At 42.1% G+C, this 15,006-nt stretch overlaps 1 protein-coding gene across 1 annotated transcript in view; it reads left to right on the forward strand.

Moving 5' to 3' along the window:
• The first annotated feature begins 1,149 nt into the window (after nt 1-1,149).
• TMPRSS3 (transmembrane protease, serine 3) overlaps nt 1,150-15,006 on the forward strand; it is a 16,301-nt gene continuing 2,444 nt past the window's right edge. The window contains exons 1-11 of the mRNA XM_009998001.1: nt 1,150-1,167; nt 2,519-2,663; nt 3,869-3,979; nt 4,770-4,886; nt 6,526-6,649; nt 7,685-7,810; nt 8,549-8,592; nt 9,303-9,468; nt 10,981-11,150; nt 12,819-12,914; nt 14,447-14,589. Of these exons, the coding sequence (XP_009996303.1) occupies nt 1,150-1,167; nt 2,519-2,663; nt 3,869-3,979; nt 4,770-4,886; nt 6,526-6,649; nt 7,685-7,810; nt 8,549-8,592; nt 9,303-9,468; nt 10,981-11,150; nt 12,819-12,914; nt 14,447-14,589 (1,260 nt within the window). The remainder of the gene's footprint in view (nt 1,168-2,518; nt 2,664-3,868; nt 3,980-4,769; nt 4,887-6,525; nt 6,650-7,684; nt 7,811-8,548; nt 8,593-9,302; nt 9,469-10,980; nt 11,151-12,818; nt 12,915-14,446; nt 14,590-15,006) is intronic.

Genomic DNA, 15,006 nt, shown 5'->3' on the forward strand with positions numbered 1-15,006 from the left:
GTGGAGAGAGCATCAGAGCACCATGAGGAACTCAAGAAGTGTAGCTTTATTTAAACATCTTTGTCTGTTGTTTTTTGTTTTTGTTTGTGGTTTTTTTTCTGCTTATGTCCCCCTGTGTTTCCCATTTCCAGGGAAGGCTGCTGAAAATGTGGCAGAAGTCTTGATGTCATGGCTTAGAAGATGTAAACAGTTAAAAGGATTGTGATGTGTCATCCTCTCCTTTGGAATTTTCAGTCTCCATTGTGCACAGCAAAAGGTCTGAACAGCTTCCCTCATTGCAACCATGTTCCAGGGACATGGGCTTTATAATGGAAAAAAATTAATTTCTTGGCCTCTCAGGTTCCTTGTTTCACTTACACTGCTGTGGCCTTTTTGCTTCATCTCTCCTGTCATCAATCTCTCTTCTTAGTAAAAAAAACTCACAACAAAACAAGCCAAATAATTATGTTTCTTAAACATTTGATGAAGCTGAGCTTACATTTTATTTTTCTAAATCCCAGAGTCCAAATGAGTGACATTCACTCATTTTCAAGTATCTCATGGGTGAGATACTTCTTGCAAACTACTTGCATAATATTGTGCAATATTTAATTACAGATGTTATCCATAACTAAAGCATGGGTGTCTTTCAAAAAAACACTCTTTAAGTGTGCTCTTTGCTGCAAGCACATAGCAAAGGCTAAACGAAGAGAAAGAAGAGTAAGGTGACCTTATGGGCCTGGTGTACAGAAAAGACAAAGCATCTGGGGCTTCTGCCACCCACAGCTCTCAGCAGACTTCTCAGCTGCACGACTTGCGATAAAAGACGAGCAAGCGCAAGACCGTGCAGTGTGTGCTGCTCCTTTGCTGAGGGGTTACAGAGAGGCTTGCAAATACTAAAATATTACCTGATGCTCTTAGGCTAATTAAAAAAGCGTGCTGAATTTTTATCTTCCCCTTTCCATAGCCATACCATCCGGGGCTATCCGATACCCCTCACCAGGTTGAATTACACAGGCTGCTGCCGTAATGCCCTGTGCAACAGATGAATGAACGGGCAGCTGCGGCCAGCTGGGTGAAAACGTTTCCAGACCACACGGCTTAGCAACCTCAGAGTTTCCTTTTGGTTTCTTTTGATAATGAAGAAAGAAAACAGCTTTGCTTTTAACTATGACTTCTCAGGAAGAGGTGAGTGAATCATCGGGAGCATGCAATACCCTCTAAATAAACAACACGATGGTGTTTAGCTGTCCTGTTTAGTGTACTTCACAATGCTGTTTTGTTTCCTGATGGACAACGACAAGCTGGTTTTTTTGCTCTGCCTTAAAGCTATCAGATCCTATATAAAATTTAATTTATATTCATTGGAGTGTACATGAAGTTTTATCAAATGAAAAAGTAGAAAACTTATTGCAGTTGTTTGCTGAAAGGTGAAAAAATATTCCAGGTGACTTAAAGATGAAGTGTCACAGACAAAACACATATTCTTTGCCTAAAATGTGTCATTGTAACAGTTTTCTGGGACGGACTCTGCAACACTTACTTTTTCTTTATCAAACCTGGACCTATTTGACACCACTGTAAATTAAAAAATCTGATTCCTTTTGCCAGTGACAGGGTGCAGAACCACAGTCAGAAATTAGCATTTCAAATATATTTATCCTGAATTCTAGTGTAGCCCATTTTAATTTTTTTTTTCACTGTGTGGAAAGTGATTAAAGGTTTCATAAAGTAAAGTTCAGTGTGCCCCTGTACGTGGATTTTGCCAGGTGCTGTGCAGGTGTCATAGCCTTTTTAGTCTTTCTCATGTATTGCAGTAAAGAGCAGGGGTTGGATCCACAGGACCAGTGTGGGTTATTAAAAGCAGCTATAGCGCTTAGACAAATTTGAACAAAAATTAACTTCAGTAGTTTGCTGGTAAATTCATTATGATACCTCCTTTCATGAACATTAAATACATAGCTTAACATACTGTGTCCAGCTTTGGAGCTGCCAACACAAGGACATGGAGCTGTTGGAGCAGGTCCAGAGGAGGGACTCAAATCTGATCTGAGGGCTAGAACCCCTCTCCTATGAAGACAGGCTGAGAGAGTTGGGGTTGTGAAGCCTGGAGAAGAGAAGACTCCAGGGAGACCTTACAGAGGCCTTTCAGTATTTAGAAGGAGTCTATAAGAAGACGGGGACAGACTTTTTAGCAGGTCTTGTTGTAATAGAACAGGGTTTTTTAAGCTAAAATTGGGTAGGTTTGGACTAGATATAAGGAAGAAGTATTTTACAATGAGGGTGGTGAAATGCTGGAACAAGTTGCCCAGAGAGGTGGTAGATGCCCCATCCCTGGAAATGCTCAAGGTCAGGTTGGACTGGGCTCTGAGCAGCGTCATCTAGCTGAAAATGTCCCAATTCATTGTAGGGGGGTTTTGGACAAGATGACCTTTAGAGGCCTCTTACAATCCAAACTGCTCCATGATTCTATCGTTCTATGGTATGATTTTACAGTCATCAACTTCCTTTTTATTTTCCCTCCCTCCAGTTGAGCCAGGTACAAGAGACAAATTCCACTACTGGAAGTCTTGAAATCATCACGATTACAGAGGATATATCGCCAGTACCAGAAATTCAGTTTTCCTTCAAAAGATTCTTCTTCATACCACAAGCAAAAGTGGATCCCAGCGCAGATGGATCTGGTAGGGATACTGCACAGTTTTTTGACCTTTGCAAACTAAATGGCTAGTGTAGATCTTTAGCCTTGCAAAACTATGCTTGCCCACTCAGTCAGAGAAAGCAATCCATTAGAGGATGAAGAAATACAACCTCACGCCCCCAGCCGTGAGGTCTCCCAGCACATTAACAGGTGATAACATCTTATGTCAGCTTGTATAGGCAAGCATTTTTCACAGCTGGTTGATTCACCCACTTCAGCCATATAGCAAATATTTGTCCGTACTTTTCAGCTATTTTTGAATGGCTTATTTGAAATTTTACAAACCTGAAAATGTGTCCATTAAAGACCTGAATATACAATAGAGCAGCCTTGGAGGAATATCATGTGTGTTTGCTGCTTCCCATAGGTTTCATGGCAAAAATAACCATTAACTTCAACAGAGGCAGGCTGGGCACCAAGGATGAATATAGAGTAATTTAATTTTTCTAGTCCATTAGCTACTAGCAGTGTCTAAGATTTTTGGCATACCAGACACCAACTCTATTACCAAAGCCAGTTACTCAGCTGCTTCTGAAAGAGTCTCTTTTGGCTGGGACTGACTTGTGAGTCTATAAGTGATGGGAGATACTTCTCAGCCTTGACTGATTGTGTCTGCTAATCTGTAATTCAAAGCTTGAAGAATGAGGGAATGAAGAGCTGCATTAACTGAAATTGAAGAGAAGGTTCTGCCAGTTCCTGTGTGTACCCAGGACAGAGCTGTATATACTATTTTCCCATGCTTTGGCCTTTGCATACCAAATACATTTGAAACAAGTGAACTATTCATTATTTTCAGTGGAATCTGTTGTTGTCTTCCAGACTGACAATACCATCCAGATGAGTTCTGCTGTGGAAGTGGCTGGAGAGCAGAACTGGTCCAGCTCATGAAATGTATTCAGCAATTGCTACTGATGTGTATTTAAGCCAGGTGCTCTATAAGGGCATGATTCAGACTCCTTAGCAGGGGAATGCTGAAGGGGTGTCTGAGAGCACCAGCCAGCCCCAAAGCAGTTGAAATCTTCTCAGCCCCTGAGCCCCTCAGCTCTGAACACCTTCGGGTCAGGTCAGCTCACAAAGTATTTGCAGGGGTTACTACTGCCATCTAGTTTAATGTTAGATAAATCTTTTTCATTGCAAACTGAAGTTGGTGTAACTTCACAGAATCTGCTCTCTCTGTTTGATTTCTAGGAGATATTGAGCCACCTTCGATGTGCCATGCTTTTGCCTCCCTAAAATACTTTCCATATATTTGTGGCTTATTCCTTGCAGTAATCCTAGCAGTTGCCATTGGCCTGGGTGGTGAGTACAATTAGTTATTAATTAAGTTCTCGCTTAACTGTTCACGTGCTCAATTTTTCATGAGCCTTTTACTTAGAATGGAATTAAACTGCTACTGTGGCTTGTTTGCTGAAGTAAAAAATCTTGTTGATGTGATGGCTTTAAATTTTATTTACATGTAGAGATAAAATACATCTGGCACCCATGAGAGGATTGGTGTAATATCTACAGCACTACAGAACCCTCAGCTTCAGGAAACCTTTCTCTAGAAAAACTTCACCCATTCCTCCCAGGCGGTGAACTGGGAGTTTGGAAAATGTGCGAAGCTTCAGATAGCACACACCATATTTTTGTCCTGTAATTCACTTCTCTAAGTTTGTTTCCAAAGAGTCCAAGAACTTTCCCCTATCACAACTTCTAAAAAGGAAAAGAAAATGCATAATGAGTCTACTTGTGACCAGAAGGTGTGACCTGCCTAGGTCTAGGTGCCAAATATGCTGATGCTAGAGCAGTGCCTTCACACCTGCAAAAGCTTTTTGCTGTTGAGGGGATGGGGCACCAGACAGAAACTTGCCCTGGAATGAAACATAAACTGGGTAGAGGGAGCTGGGAAGGAGCCAGCACAGACAGCAAGGCCAGCTCATCCTACAAGTCATCACTAATGGATGAGTTTAGCAGCACCACGTAGCAACCTCCAGGTGGCATTTCAAAAGTTCCTAGAGTACAGGAGTTGTCTTTTCCTTCCTGTCAGAAACGTTAAATTAAATTCCAAGTGTGTATTCATCACCCTGTTTTCTTTCATTCTTGTTAGTCCAATACAACTGCATTGGGAAGTTTCGCTGCCGATCATCCTTTAAATGTATCCAGAAATCTGCCAGGTGCAATGGTGTCTTCAACTGTAAAGAAGGGGAGGATGAGTACGGATGTGGTAATTTAGATTTGATTATAAATCCCTCCTACCTCCTCCTGTAGCATCTGGCACATTGTCAAGAAATGCATGTTCTAAAGAGTTTGGGTGAGATAAGATGATTCATATAAATCACCACTTCAGAGAAACAATGTCTCTAAGGTATTTATTTACAGTTTGTAAGAAATCAAACTGCTCTTAAAATAAACGTGCTAACTGCTGGATATCACAACTGCCATATGGGGCATATTTCTCCATTAGAATCCTAGATGCTTTTTGACTGCTAGCATTTCCTTTGCCTGCAAGCGGTACCATCACTGCATTAGGGTGTATGCATACAGCATTCTCTGTACAAACTGGCACACAGTTGCACTGTGCCAGTTTTGAAGACTGCAGAACACTGTTATTATCCTAAAGGATGTGAGAATGGGAGAGATCAGCACTGCTTTTGTGCACTAAATACTGCAGAGCTTGCTGCTTCATGTATGAAATGTATGCCCTTGTGTCTGAGTTTCTCTCTGTTTCTCTCAGGTAAGGAGGCAGCACAGCTTTCCATTGGTGCAATATCAGGACTAACAAAAAACATGAGCTTTTAGCCACAGCTCATCCCTCACAATGCTTTCAGCCTTTGGCATGTTTTCCACAGGGAGGCTTCAGGCCTCTGTGGAGCCTGTGGACAACGTGTCTGGTTTTCTTGTCTGGCTTTGTAATGCCATAACACTGGCCCATGGGCATCTGCAGGGAACCCACTCAGCAGTAACCATGCGTGTTGCCTCCCTTTTCCTTGGGAAGACCATGTAGACATGCCCTCTCCCAGGGCCAGGTGCCTCCTGCTCACTTGGGGCTCTGCACTCCAGCAGAGGCTCTGCTTGCAGGGTGGAGGGGTGAGGATGACATGGCAGATTGCGGGATGAAGGGACCATAGGGGATGGCTCTGTGCCTGGGCCTCCTGCAGTATTTCCTCATCAGTCTCTTGTCCAGAAGCAGCATAGCTTGCAGCAGTGCCAGCTGCCCTGCAGCTGGGCCAGTGTGTAGAGCCTTCAGTGGGGATGGACCATGCTGAACAGAGCCAGGATGGCATGGTGTGGGAGTCCTTGGGAGCCCAGCTCCCAACCTGCTCATCTCTCCTCTCCCCATCCTTTACCCGCCAGGCACACCAGCCCCATTTCAGCAGAGGGAAGCAGGTAGGAAAATCTACGGGAGCCCAGGGGTAGCTGGGTGCAAGTGCATCCACCTCTCCGTGCTGTACAGTGCAGGAGGTGCCAACCACCTTTCACTGCTTATCTTGATCGTAGGTTTCCTCTGTGCCAAGCATCTGCAGCTCCATCTCACTGCAATCAGCAAGGCTTGGGTAGCTCACAGGAGGGCAAGGCAGCCTTCTCCATTCATAGAAGAGCTAGCATTCCCTGTACATTCCCATGACCAGGGATGTTTTTCTCCTGGCTGCTACAGCTCAATGCGCTTTGGTTCCCTTCCTTAAAGGAGGGAAAAATTACAGAAAAATTCTGTCAAAGGATCCAAATGATGAAAAAGACAAATAGAAAAAACTGAGTGGTCCAAGGGATGCCACAGTGGTGCATGACATGGTTGTGTATGTGTTGTATACCCAGTGGTTCTTCTTTACAACTGACTCAGGCTTTTCTTCCTCTGACTCTCAAAGTCAGGTTGAGTGGCAAGAAAGCAGTGCTGCAAGTGTTCACTTCTGGATCCTGGCGAACAGTCTGCTCTGATGACTGGAAAGCAGAGTATGGAAATACGACCTGCAAACATCTGGGTTTCTCAAGGTATGAGCACAAAATGAAAGAAACTTTATTTGGCATTTCCAACAAACTGTGAGGTTTCCAGTCTTTCTAATGAAACCTTGTATTATTTTGTGCCTTAAAAGAAAAATCTGCCTTTGTGAATGACATGGTTGAGGAGATTTGGGATGATGCGGGAACTGTTCTGAGGAATTGTGCACTGCAATTACCATTTATTACTGATATAAATCCTGGGTGATGGCTAAATACAAAGGTCTGGTTAAATCTTCCCTATGGGGTGCAGATGCCCCTTGCCTCTCTAGTAGCTTACAGCCTGTCAGAAAGGCACTAAAAACATACAAGCATTTTCCATTTCTTTTACTTCCTCAGTAGGGAAATTGTATATACAATTAATGCCACTATATCTGTTAGGAATTAAGGTCCACCTCACCATTAGAGAAGAACCTGGAGAGGCAGTTCTTCCTAGATGGGTCCTGCTCCTAGAAATGAAACATTTCTTTCACGTACTTTCACACACATGAGAAAGAATTTGAAGTTGTGACTTGAATGATGCTCTGTAATTTCTCACCATAGTGTAATTCTGATTTCTGCATATTATAGTTAGCAGTATAAAGCTTCTTTGAATAAATAGTTGTTACCTTTAGGATAAAATCTATCTAAATTGTTCAACACAAAAGACAAGAAAAAAAAACCAAACAAATTACTGATCCTCCCTACTGCAAAACCTAACTTTAGAAAAAGGAGACAATGAGCTGAGCTTGTTTGTGCTTTAGGAAGTTTGCCAACCAGTTGCTGTAAAAGCTTAAGTGCAGCATTAGAGTTAAAATTTACTTTATCTGCCAGTTAAAAACCTCTTAGCATGTGTTACTTCTACACGATTGCTACAAAAACTGTGCACACATAACAAGTGTTTCTTGGGGAGGATAGGATTACTTATCAACTGTCAGAATCTGATTATTGTGGTTGCTACACTGAGTTTTCGTTAGCAGAACCACTGAATTATTTAAACAGATTACTGAAATGCTGTCTGAAGAAGCTGTGTTTATGGTTTATTTGCAGTTATGTGAGTTCAGGTTACCTGCCTGTGGCTGCAGTAGAAAAGCAGTTTCAAAGACATTTTGTGTCCCTCAGCCACTGGTTATCAGCTGATCAAGTGACATCCCTGCACAATGCAACAAACCTCAGGTATGCCTCAGCTTGCTCATCCTGACAGAGAGAGAGAGCAATCAATAGAAGGGGAATTACTAATTGTTTGAACTTGTTGCCTCTTTTTTCAGTCATGTAGTACTTCATAAGTGGTTGGTGTTGTTATGCATCATAGACCAAGAATTCTGCTGTCAGAAGGAGCCCCATCCAAGGCCCATTAAAATAATCAAAGACTTTAAAATGAGCTATTTAAAAAGCCTATGTGTCCCATGATCCCTTTTTTGTTTTGCAAATGGATAGACATCAGGTCCTTATTTTTTTCTCATGGTAGAGCAGTGTGCTTCAGTTTACAAATCCCTAGATATTTCCCAATGGGCTTATGAACCCTTTATGTTCCATTTCATCCTCCTGACAATTGTTTGTTTTACTTAATTACCTTTCACTGAGAAGCAAGCTATGGATCCAGTGAGACTACAGATCATGTTGAAAATTGCTGATGAGCCTCCCCTCGTGGAAGAGCAAACCACTCTTCAGCAGATGGTCTGCAGCCTCCTGGGGTTGCCTAAGTTGTTACCTTAAGTATTTCAGCTAAATACCCCTTAAGGTATTTTGCTAAATGGCCTAAGTAGATTGTACAAGTACACTACTTCCTGCCTCTTTCAGTATATGAGTTACTTATATTTGTGTGCAGATAGATATACAGGAAGATGAAACAATATTGAAAACACCCCAAAATTTGTCAATTGAGACTAACATTGCCCTGTCTTTTCGTCTTAGAGAGGAATGCACTTCTGGCAATGTGATCATCTTAAAATGTTTGGGTAAGAATCAGGAAAAGTGAAAATAAGATCAGAAACTGTCCTTCCTCATGGCAAAAGTTGGGAGGAATTGTGTGCTTGGCGCATACTGTATTATGTTTATCACACCAAAGAAAAATTATATTGTTTATTTTAAAATAATTTCAGAAAACGCCAGGCTGGGAAGGCAGATTGGGAGCATCAGGTAGCAGTAGTGTTTTGGTGAGAATCACAGTAGAAAGTAGATGTTTAAGAATTGTGAGTTGAGTCTGTGCACCAAGACCATAATTCCAGTTCTTTGCCATCTCGGTGGGGGAAAGGGAAATTCTGTCTTAAGACTGGAACTTTCATCCCACACCTCTCCATGTCATCTAGTTTTCAGATCAGGATATGAAAAGTAAAAAAAACCAAACCAAAACACACACACAAAAAAAACCAACACCAAAATAATCACCAGGGGAGAGGAGATGCTTCAGCAAGCTTATGTAGACCCCTGGGATGCTGTGCAGTTAAGGAGAGGAGAGCAGTGAGTTTTACAGCTCAGCTGAGTGCTACTTCTGTAGGGGAGGAGATGTGTCCCACAGCCCCTATGTACCAGCTGCCAGGTGTGATGCTCCAGAGACAAGAGGGAGGAGGAAAAACTTCTGGGGGCAGCCACAGCCAGAGAAGGGGCTCAAGGTGACAATAACCGTGCCTGCATTTCCCCGCCTGACTGTACCTTTGCTTTCTGCCAGTGTGCGGGACACGGGCCAGCTACAGGCCACGGATTGTGGGGGGCAACCCGTCCTCCCCCCAGCAGTGGCCCTGGCAGGTCAGCCTGCAGTTCCACGGGCACCACCTCTGTGGAGGGTCTGTCATCACCCCACGCTGGATCATCACAGCTGCCCACTGTGTGTATGAGTAAGTTCCTAAATCCTCTTGCTTGGGATGCCCTCCCACTGACCCGTGTGTGGGGCCACCTCAGAGGAGGGCTAAGGTGCTGTGTTTTCTCTTAAAAATAAACTGCACGATGGATTGGGTTATCCTTATTTCATGGGCTTGCTCTGTAACATTTAGGCCATCTCTTTCTCTTCTTGCACCAGTGGAAGTCTTTATTGAAAAAAATATCTCCCCAAGAAGTGGTCCAAATCAGGGCACCCAGTTTTCAGATACTCTGGGCACTCCCAGCTTCCTTGGAAATCCGTTTAAAACAACATTTAAATGCTATATTTTAGGTATTGTAGCATTTCTGTACATTTCATGTGAGCTGATATCTCAGGAGGATTTTGTACTGGGCTGCTCTGGTATTCTGGAGCTTCAAAATAAATTACAGGATCCTTTTCAAGTGGACAGGATCAATCAGTGGTTGTTAGTGAATTGTACTGTGCTTAGTGCCCTTTATCACATACCCACTGCTCTTTTTTGTGCTGTTTGAAATAGTATTTGAGTTGTAAATAGATGCTAAACAGTGATTTAGACTCATCTTTTTGTAATTGTAAACATAGGCCTTTCTCTTGTTTATAATGAGTTGTCTGGTTTTGCACTCTGCTTTATTTATTCATTTTTGTTGCCAGTTGTGCAATCACTTACAAACTCCAAGGCACTTTCACCAAAGACATTTAGACAGATAAAATGGGATCTGTTTAACAAATTTTAGGTGCCCACAGCATGAATGCCTGCTTCTGAGTAAGCCCTAGAGGCTGCTTTTATACCCAGTGGAGTGAAGAGTTGGGACAGACAAATCCCCCTTTTAGATCCTATTTAGAAACCTGTGTTGCCATAAAAATAATTACTTTGGAATTGAGCTTGTTTGATAGGGCTTTTGTCCTTAGCTCTGTCCTGCACAACCCAGCTGGTTGTGGTGTGTACAAAGCCTGACCAGGGATGGGAGCTGGCAACTCAACCCACATCCCTGGAACCATTTCCCAGCACTGCCACTAACCCACTACTAGCCTGGAGGGGTGAAGCCAAGAGAAGAGGAGCTGCTTGAGTGCTGGAAGCTGAGAGATGTGGTTGCTCATGACTGGGAGAAGAAGTGCCTTCCAGAAGAAAAGCCTCTCCCTTGAGAAGTCCTTGCCAGAAACACCAGTGGGCTAGCCAGATGGCTGGCTGCAGGCGTGCCAGGGAGCAGCATCAACTGCTGTGGCATGACAGCTTTTTCAAGGTAGACCAATGCAAAGCTCTCATGTATTTGTAGAGACCTGCACAAATATTATACCAGTGATCCAGCATGTTACTAAGATTAGTCACCCTTTCTATATTTTTTGAAGTTACGTGCAAAACACAGCCAATATTAATAGATGGGTAAGCAAGTAGAGCAGACTGTAGCTATTTCCCTGTAGAGTTTTATGTGGCTCATAAGCTCAGGAGACAGCTGGAAAACTTGAGAGTTTTCATGCAAATGTTTTATTATTTTCTACCTCTTTGTTTCAGCCTGTACTTGCCGAGCTCATGGAGTGTACAAGTTGGTTTTGTGACTCAGCAAGACACCCAGGTTCATCCATATTCAGTGGAAAAAATTATATACCATCGAAATTATAAACCCAAAACAATGGGAAATGATATAGCACTGATGAAACTGGCAGCACCACTTGCTCTCAATGGTAATTTTTTTCTGTTAGATTTCACTTGGCTTTTTCACCTTTCTAGCTAAAAGTGAGAAGGATCTTTTCTAGTACAGATTGGGAAATTTCTGCTGGTATCCTATGCCTGTCCTAGGACAGTCAAGTGAATTCCCACTGCCTCTAAAAGCAATGAGAGATATGCAGAGCAGTTGTAGTCAGCTTGCTGCTGTGCTGGCAAATCAGTGATCCCTGTTCAGGCTACACCAGCAGAAACCCCTTGGCCTCAGTGGCCAGTATCAGTATCTTCTCTCTACTCAGTATCAGGGCACAGAGAGCTACAGTATGGCCACAGGGCTCTACAAAAGGTTCCCAGTCCATTTTGATATTGGATTCCTGGAGGTATTTTATAATAGGCAAACATTAATTTTATTATTTCTAAATATTTTTCCTATCTAAAATAAATGCCCCACCTCATTTTACTTAGAGGTAACAGAGATTTTTATCATGTCCTTTCCGTGAGTACAGGGAGATCCAGCAGTGTTCAAAACTGAAAATCAAGCTTAAATTTCAAAGAGAAGAACAGGCAATTCAAATATAATGATGCTTTTACATTAAAACTACTTTTATTTTCTCAGCAGGATGCTACCTACAGCTAACAGCTCATGAATTGAAATAATGTATAATAATATTGCATGAATTTAAATGATCACCTGCCACTACCTCCTAATCACTGTGGGCTCTCTGCAAAGGGGAGTTTGCTCTCTCTGACACATCTAGATTGTCAGCTCCTAAATCAATTCTCTTGAATTACTTCGAATTTCCACTTTGAATAAAAATTAAGCTTGATTTTGTTCTGTTTTCCATCTCAGCTAGTGCTGTTTTCTTTTGCTTGGGAATAAGTTTGGGAGGCTGTCAAGAGTAGTAATGGCTCCACATCTGTGCCCCATGGAGCTTGGGGACTCCACGCACGGGGCTTGGTGCTTTGAGGTGGGATCATTGCACAGTTCAGAACTGAACCACCAGGAACTGCTCAGTAATGCTTTGTGTCTCCCCTCTTTTTGATCAGTGCCAGCTCATCTTGACACACTGCAGCTTGTCCCCACAAGCATCAAACACTCATGACATTGCACAGCATTCAGCAGCACCCCACAACAGGGAGGTCCTGAAACTGTGAGCAGGTGGGAGGGAAGCAAAGAGCAGGCGAGAAATCTTGTTGCCCTTTCAGGATAGCACAGAGATGTGCACACACAGCTCTTTGCACATACTGATGCCCAGAATTTGTTAGGAGGTGCCATGCAGTTGTGCTGTGATTAGCCAAGGCCATTTCTGTGCCCGAGCAGCATGCCATGGAGGCTCCAGTCTTCCCATCAGCTGCCTACGTGATGCGTTTCTTGTTTGCTCATTCTTCAATATATTGACCTGCCAACACCTCCTTCTGTTGCATCACACTGGAAAATAATTAGGCATGACATAGGCGTTGTTTCAAATGTTGGCCATAAGACAAGAGACCTGCAGAACTGCCAGGATATTTTACATGTGGAGTGGGTGGGTTTTGTAAGAACTCCCCTAAAAGCTAAATCCTCAAGTTTTACTGAGGCATATGAGTTTTTGCTAAATTTTCAAAGCAATTATCTCTTCTCTCTCTCTTCCTCCCTACCCCCTCCCCCTTTTTTTTTTTTTTTTTTTTTTTTTTTTTTGTTTAAATAGGTCACATAGAGCCAATTTGTCTGCCTAATTTTGGTGAACAGTTCCCAGAAGGGAAAATGTGTTGGGTATCAGGATGGGGAGCAACTGTGGAAGGAGGTATTTTAAATTGTCTGCTATTGATTATGCTGCGTGAAAACATCTCACATATAGTAAAATATAGGATTTATTTGGTGCATTGTTCAACATAAAATTTTCTGGAGTATGTGGAAAAAGAGAAATATTCCTAAAATTTATGCTCATGCTGAGCTGCATGGGGTCAAAGGAGGCAAGGAATCACATGGAAAAGACAAGGAGTAATGGGCACAAGTTGCTCCTCGGGAGATTCCAATTGGACACAAGAGGTAAATTTTTCACCATGAGGACAATCAAACATTGGGATAGTCTCCCCAGGGAAGTGGCATAGCGTTACTAGCACTGGTGAGGAGGTCCCAATAAAGAAATACACCTGCAGCTGTAAGGAAGTTCCCTTCTCCCGAGGGAAGTGACGGATTCCCCACACTGGACAGTTTTAAGTCTCAGCTTGACAGGGTGCTGAGCCATCCCATATAAACTATAGTATTACCTGTAAAGGTTGGACCAGATGATCCTTGAGGTCCCTTCCAACCTGGCATTCTGTGATTCTATGAGAAGTGCTGTACAAACCCTTATCACAAGGAATGGATGTCTATACTCTCTAAAAAGGTTGAAAATGACATGTAGACAGCAACACCATTCAGAGTGTTCAGTCTCAGTCAAACAGGCTGTGTCCGTATAACTTCAAGCATAAAAAACACAGTATGAATGCTACAATTAACCACCCGGGGTTTTTTCAGAGGAAGTATGTATGCTTTTTCAGGTAGGTTGGATGATGTAGGAATTTGATCTGTGAATAATGTCACCAAGAAAAAGGAAACTTTTTTTAAAAAAAATTATTTTTTTTTAACCATGACTCACGGGTCACGTTAGTCAATATAACATACTAAATTACTTCCATGAGAAAATGCTTAAATTCTCAGGTCATTGTTTTTGATCATTCTTCATTTGCCTCATGCAATGTGTTCCCATTGTTCAGAGAACACGAACAGTATGTTACCTGAACTACAGATAATAGTGATAGGTAGGGAAAAAAATGAAAGCAAGGTTTACCACATGAAAAGTCAGCTATAAATTAGCAATAGATGGTGTGCAAATACTCCCACTTGTAGAAATGATTCATTCAGGCTCTGAATAAAGTAAAATAAATATTTATAAAAGAAATAAGATATTTGCAGGTGATTTGTTGACGAACAGAACAGCGGATAAATTCGAAATGAACTTTGGCACTAGTATTGAAGACAGTGTCCAACTAGCTTTTCAGTTCCTTACTGTCATTTATTGTCTAGTTTGAAGTAGAAATATATAATGTACAGCTTTATATTATACACTATGATAATCAACAGTTTTATACAGATGCTAGTTATTGGGTTCCCTAAGTGATGAGACATCTTGTTGCCTCACTTGTATGTTGTAATTTTAACTATATTTCTTTCACCCTTGCTTGCCAATTCTTCATATACTAAACCATTTTCTGTCTATAATTATAGATTAGTTTCAAAGATAGAGAGGTTTTCTCTTTTTTTTTTTTTTCTTTCTTCTTTCTTTTTTAACAGGTGATACATCTGACACCATGAATTATGCAGGTGTTCCTCTGATTTCTAATGCAATTTGCAATCACAGGGATGTCTACGGGGGGATCATAACTTCTTCAATGCTTTGTGCTGGTTTCCTAAAGGGAGGGGTAGACACCTGCCAGGTATGGAAGTTTCCAAACTGCAACTGTGCTCATTAACAGCAGCAATGGAAAAACATGAGTGATAAGTTATCAGAAGGCACTCCCAGGCTTTTCTTGGGCAAACATTTGGGTTTGTGCTGTTTACTATGAACATCGATCCCCAACTGTGCACACATTCACATGCTACAGTCCCCTTCTTGTATTTCTTCTGTAGACTCTATCTGTTACTTCTGAAGCCAAATTTGATTAAGACTTCTTTTAATTTATTGTGTGTGCTACAGCATGGTGCCATCCTTCCTTTGCCCGGGCTGTGACCTCTGCACTGCACTGAACTGCCCTGCGCTCTGAGTAGCACCTGCAAGGAAACCCTGCACGGTGCAGAAACCCAGTAGTCAAAAGTAGCCAAAGCATGTATCAAGAGAGAAGCAGAAGTGTGTG

This window comes from Chaetura pelagica, unplaced genomic scaffold (genome assembly GCF_000747805.2).
Source record: "Chaetura pelagica isolate M959 unplaced genomic scaffold, ChaPel_1.0 scaffold360, whole genome shotgun sequence".
Lineage (NCBI taxonomy): Eukaryota > Metazoa > Chordata > Aves > Apodiformes > Apodidae > Chaetura > Chaetura pelagica.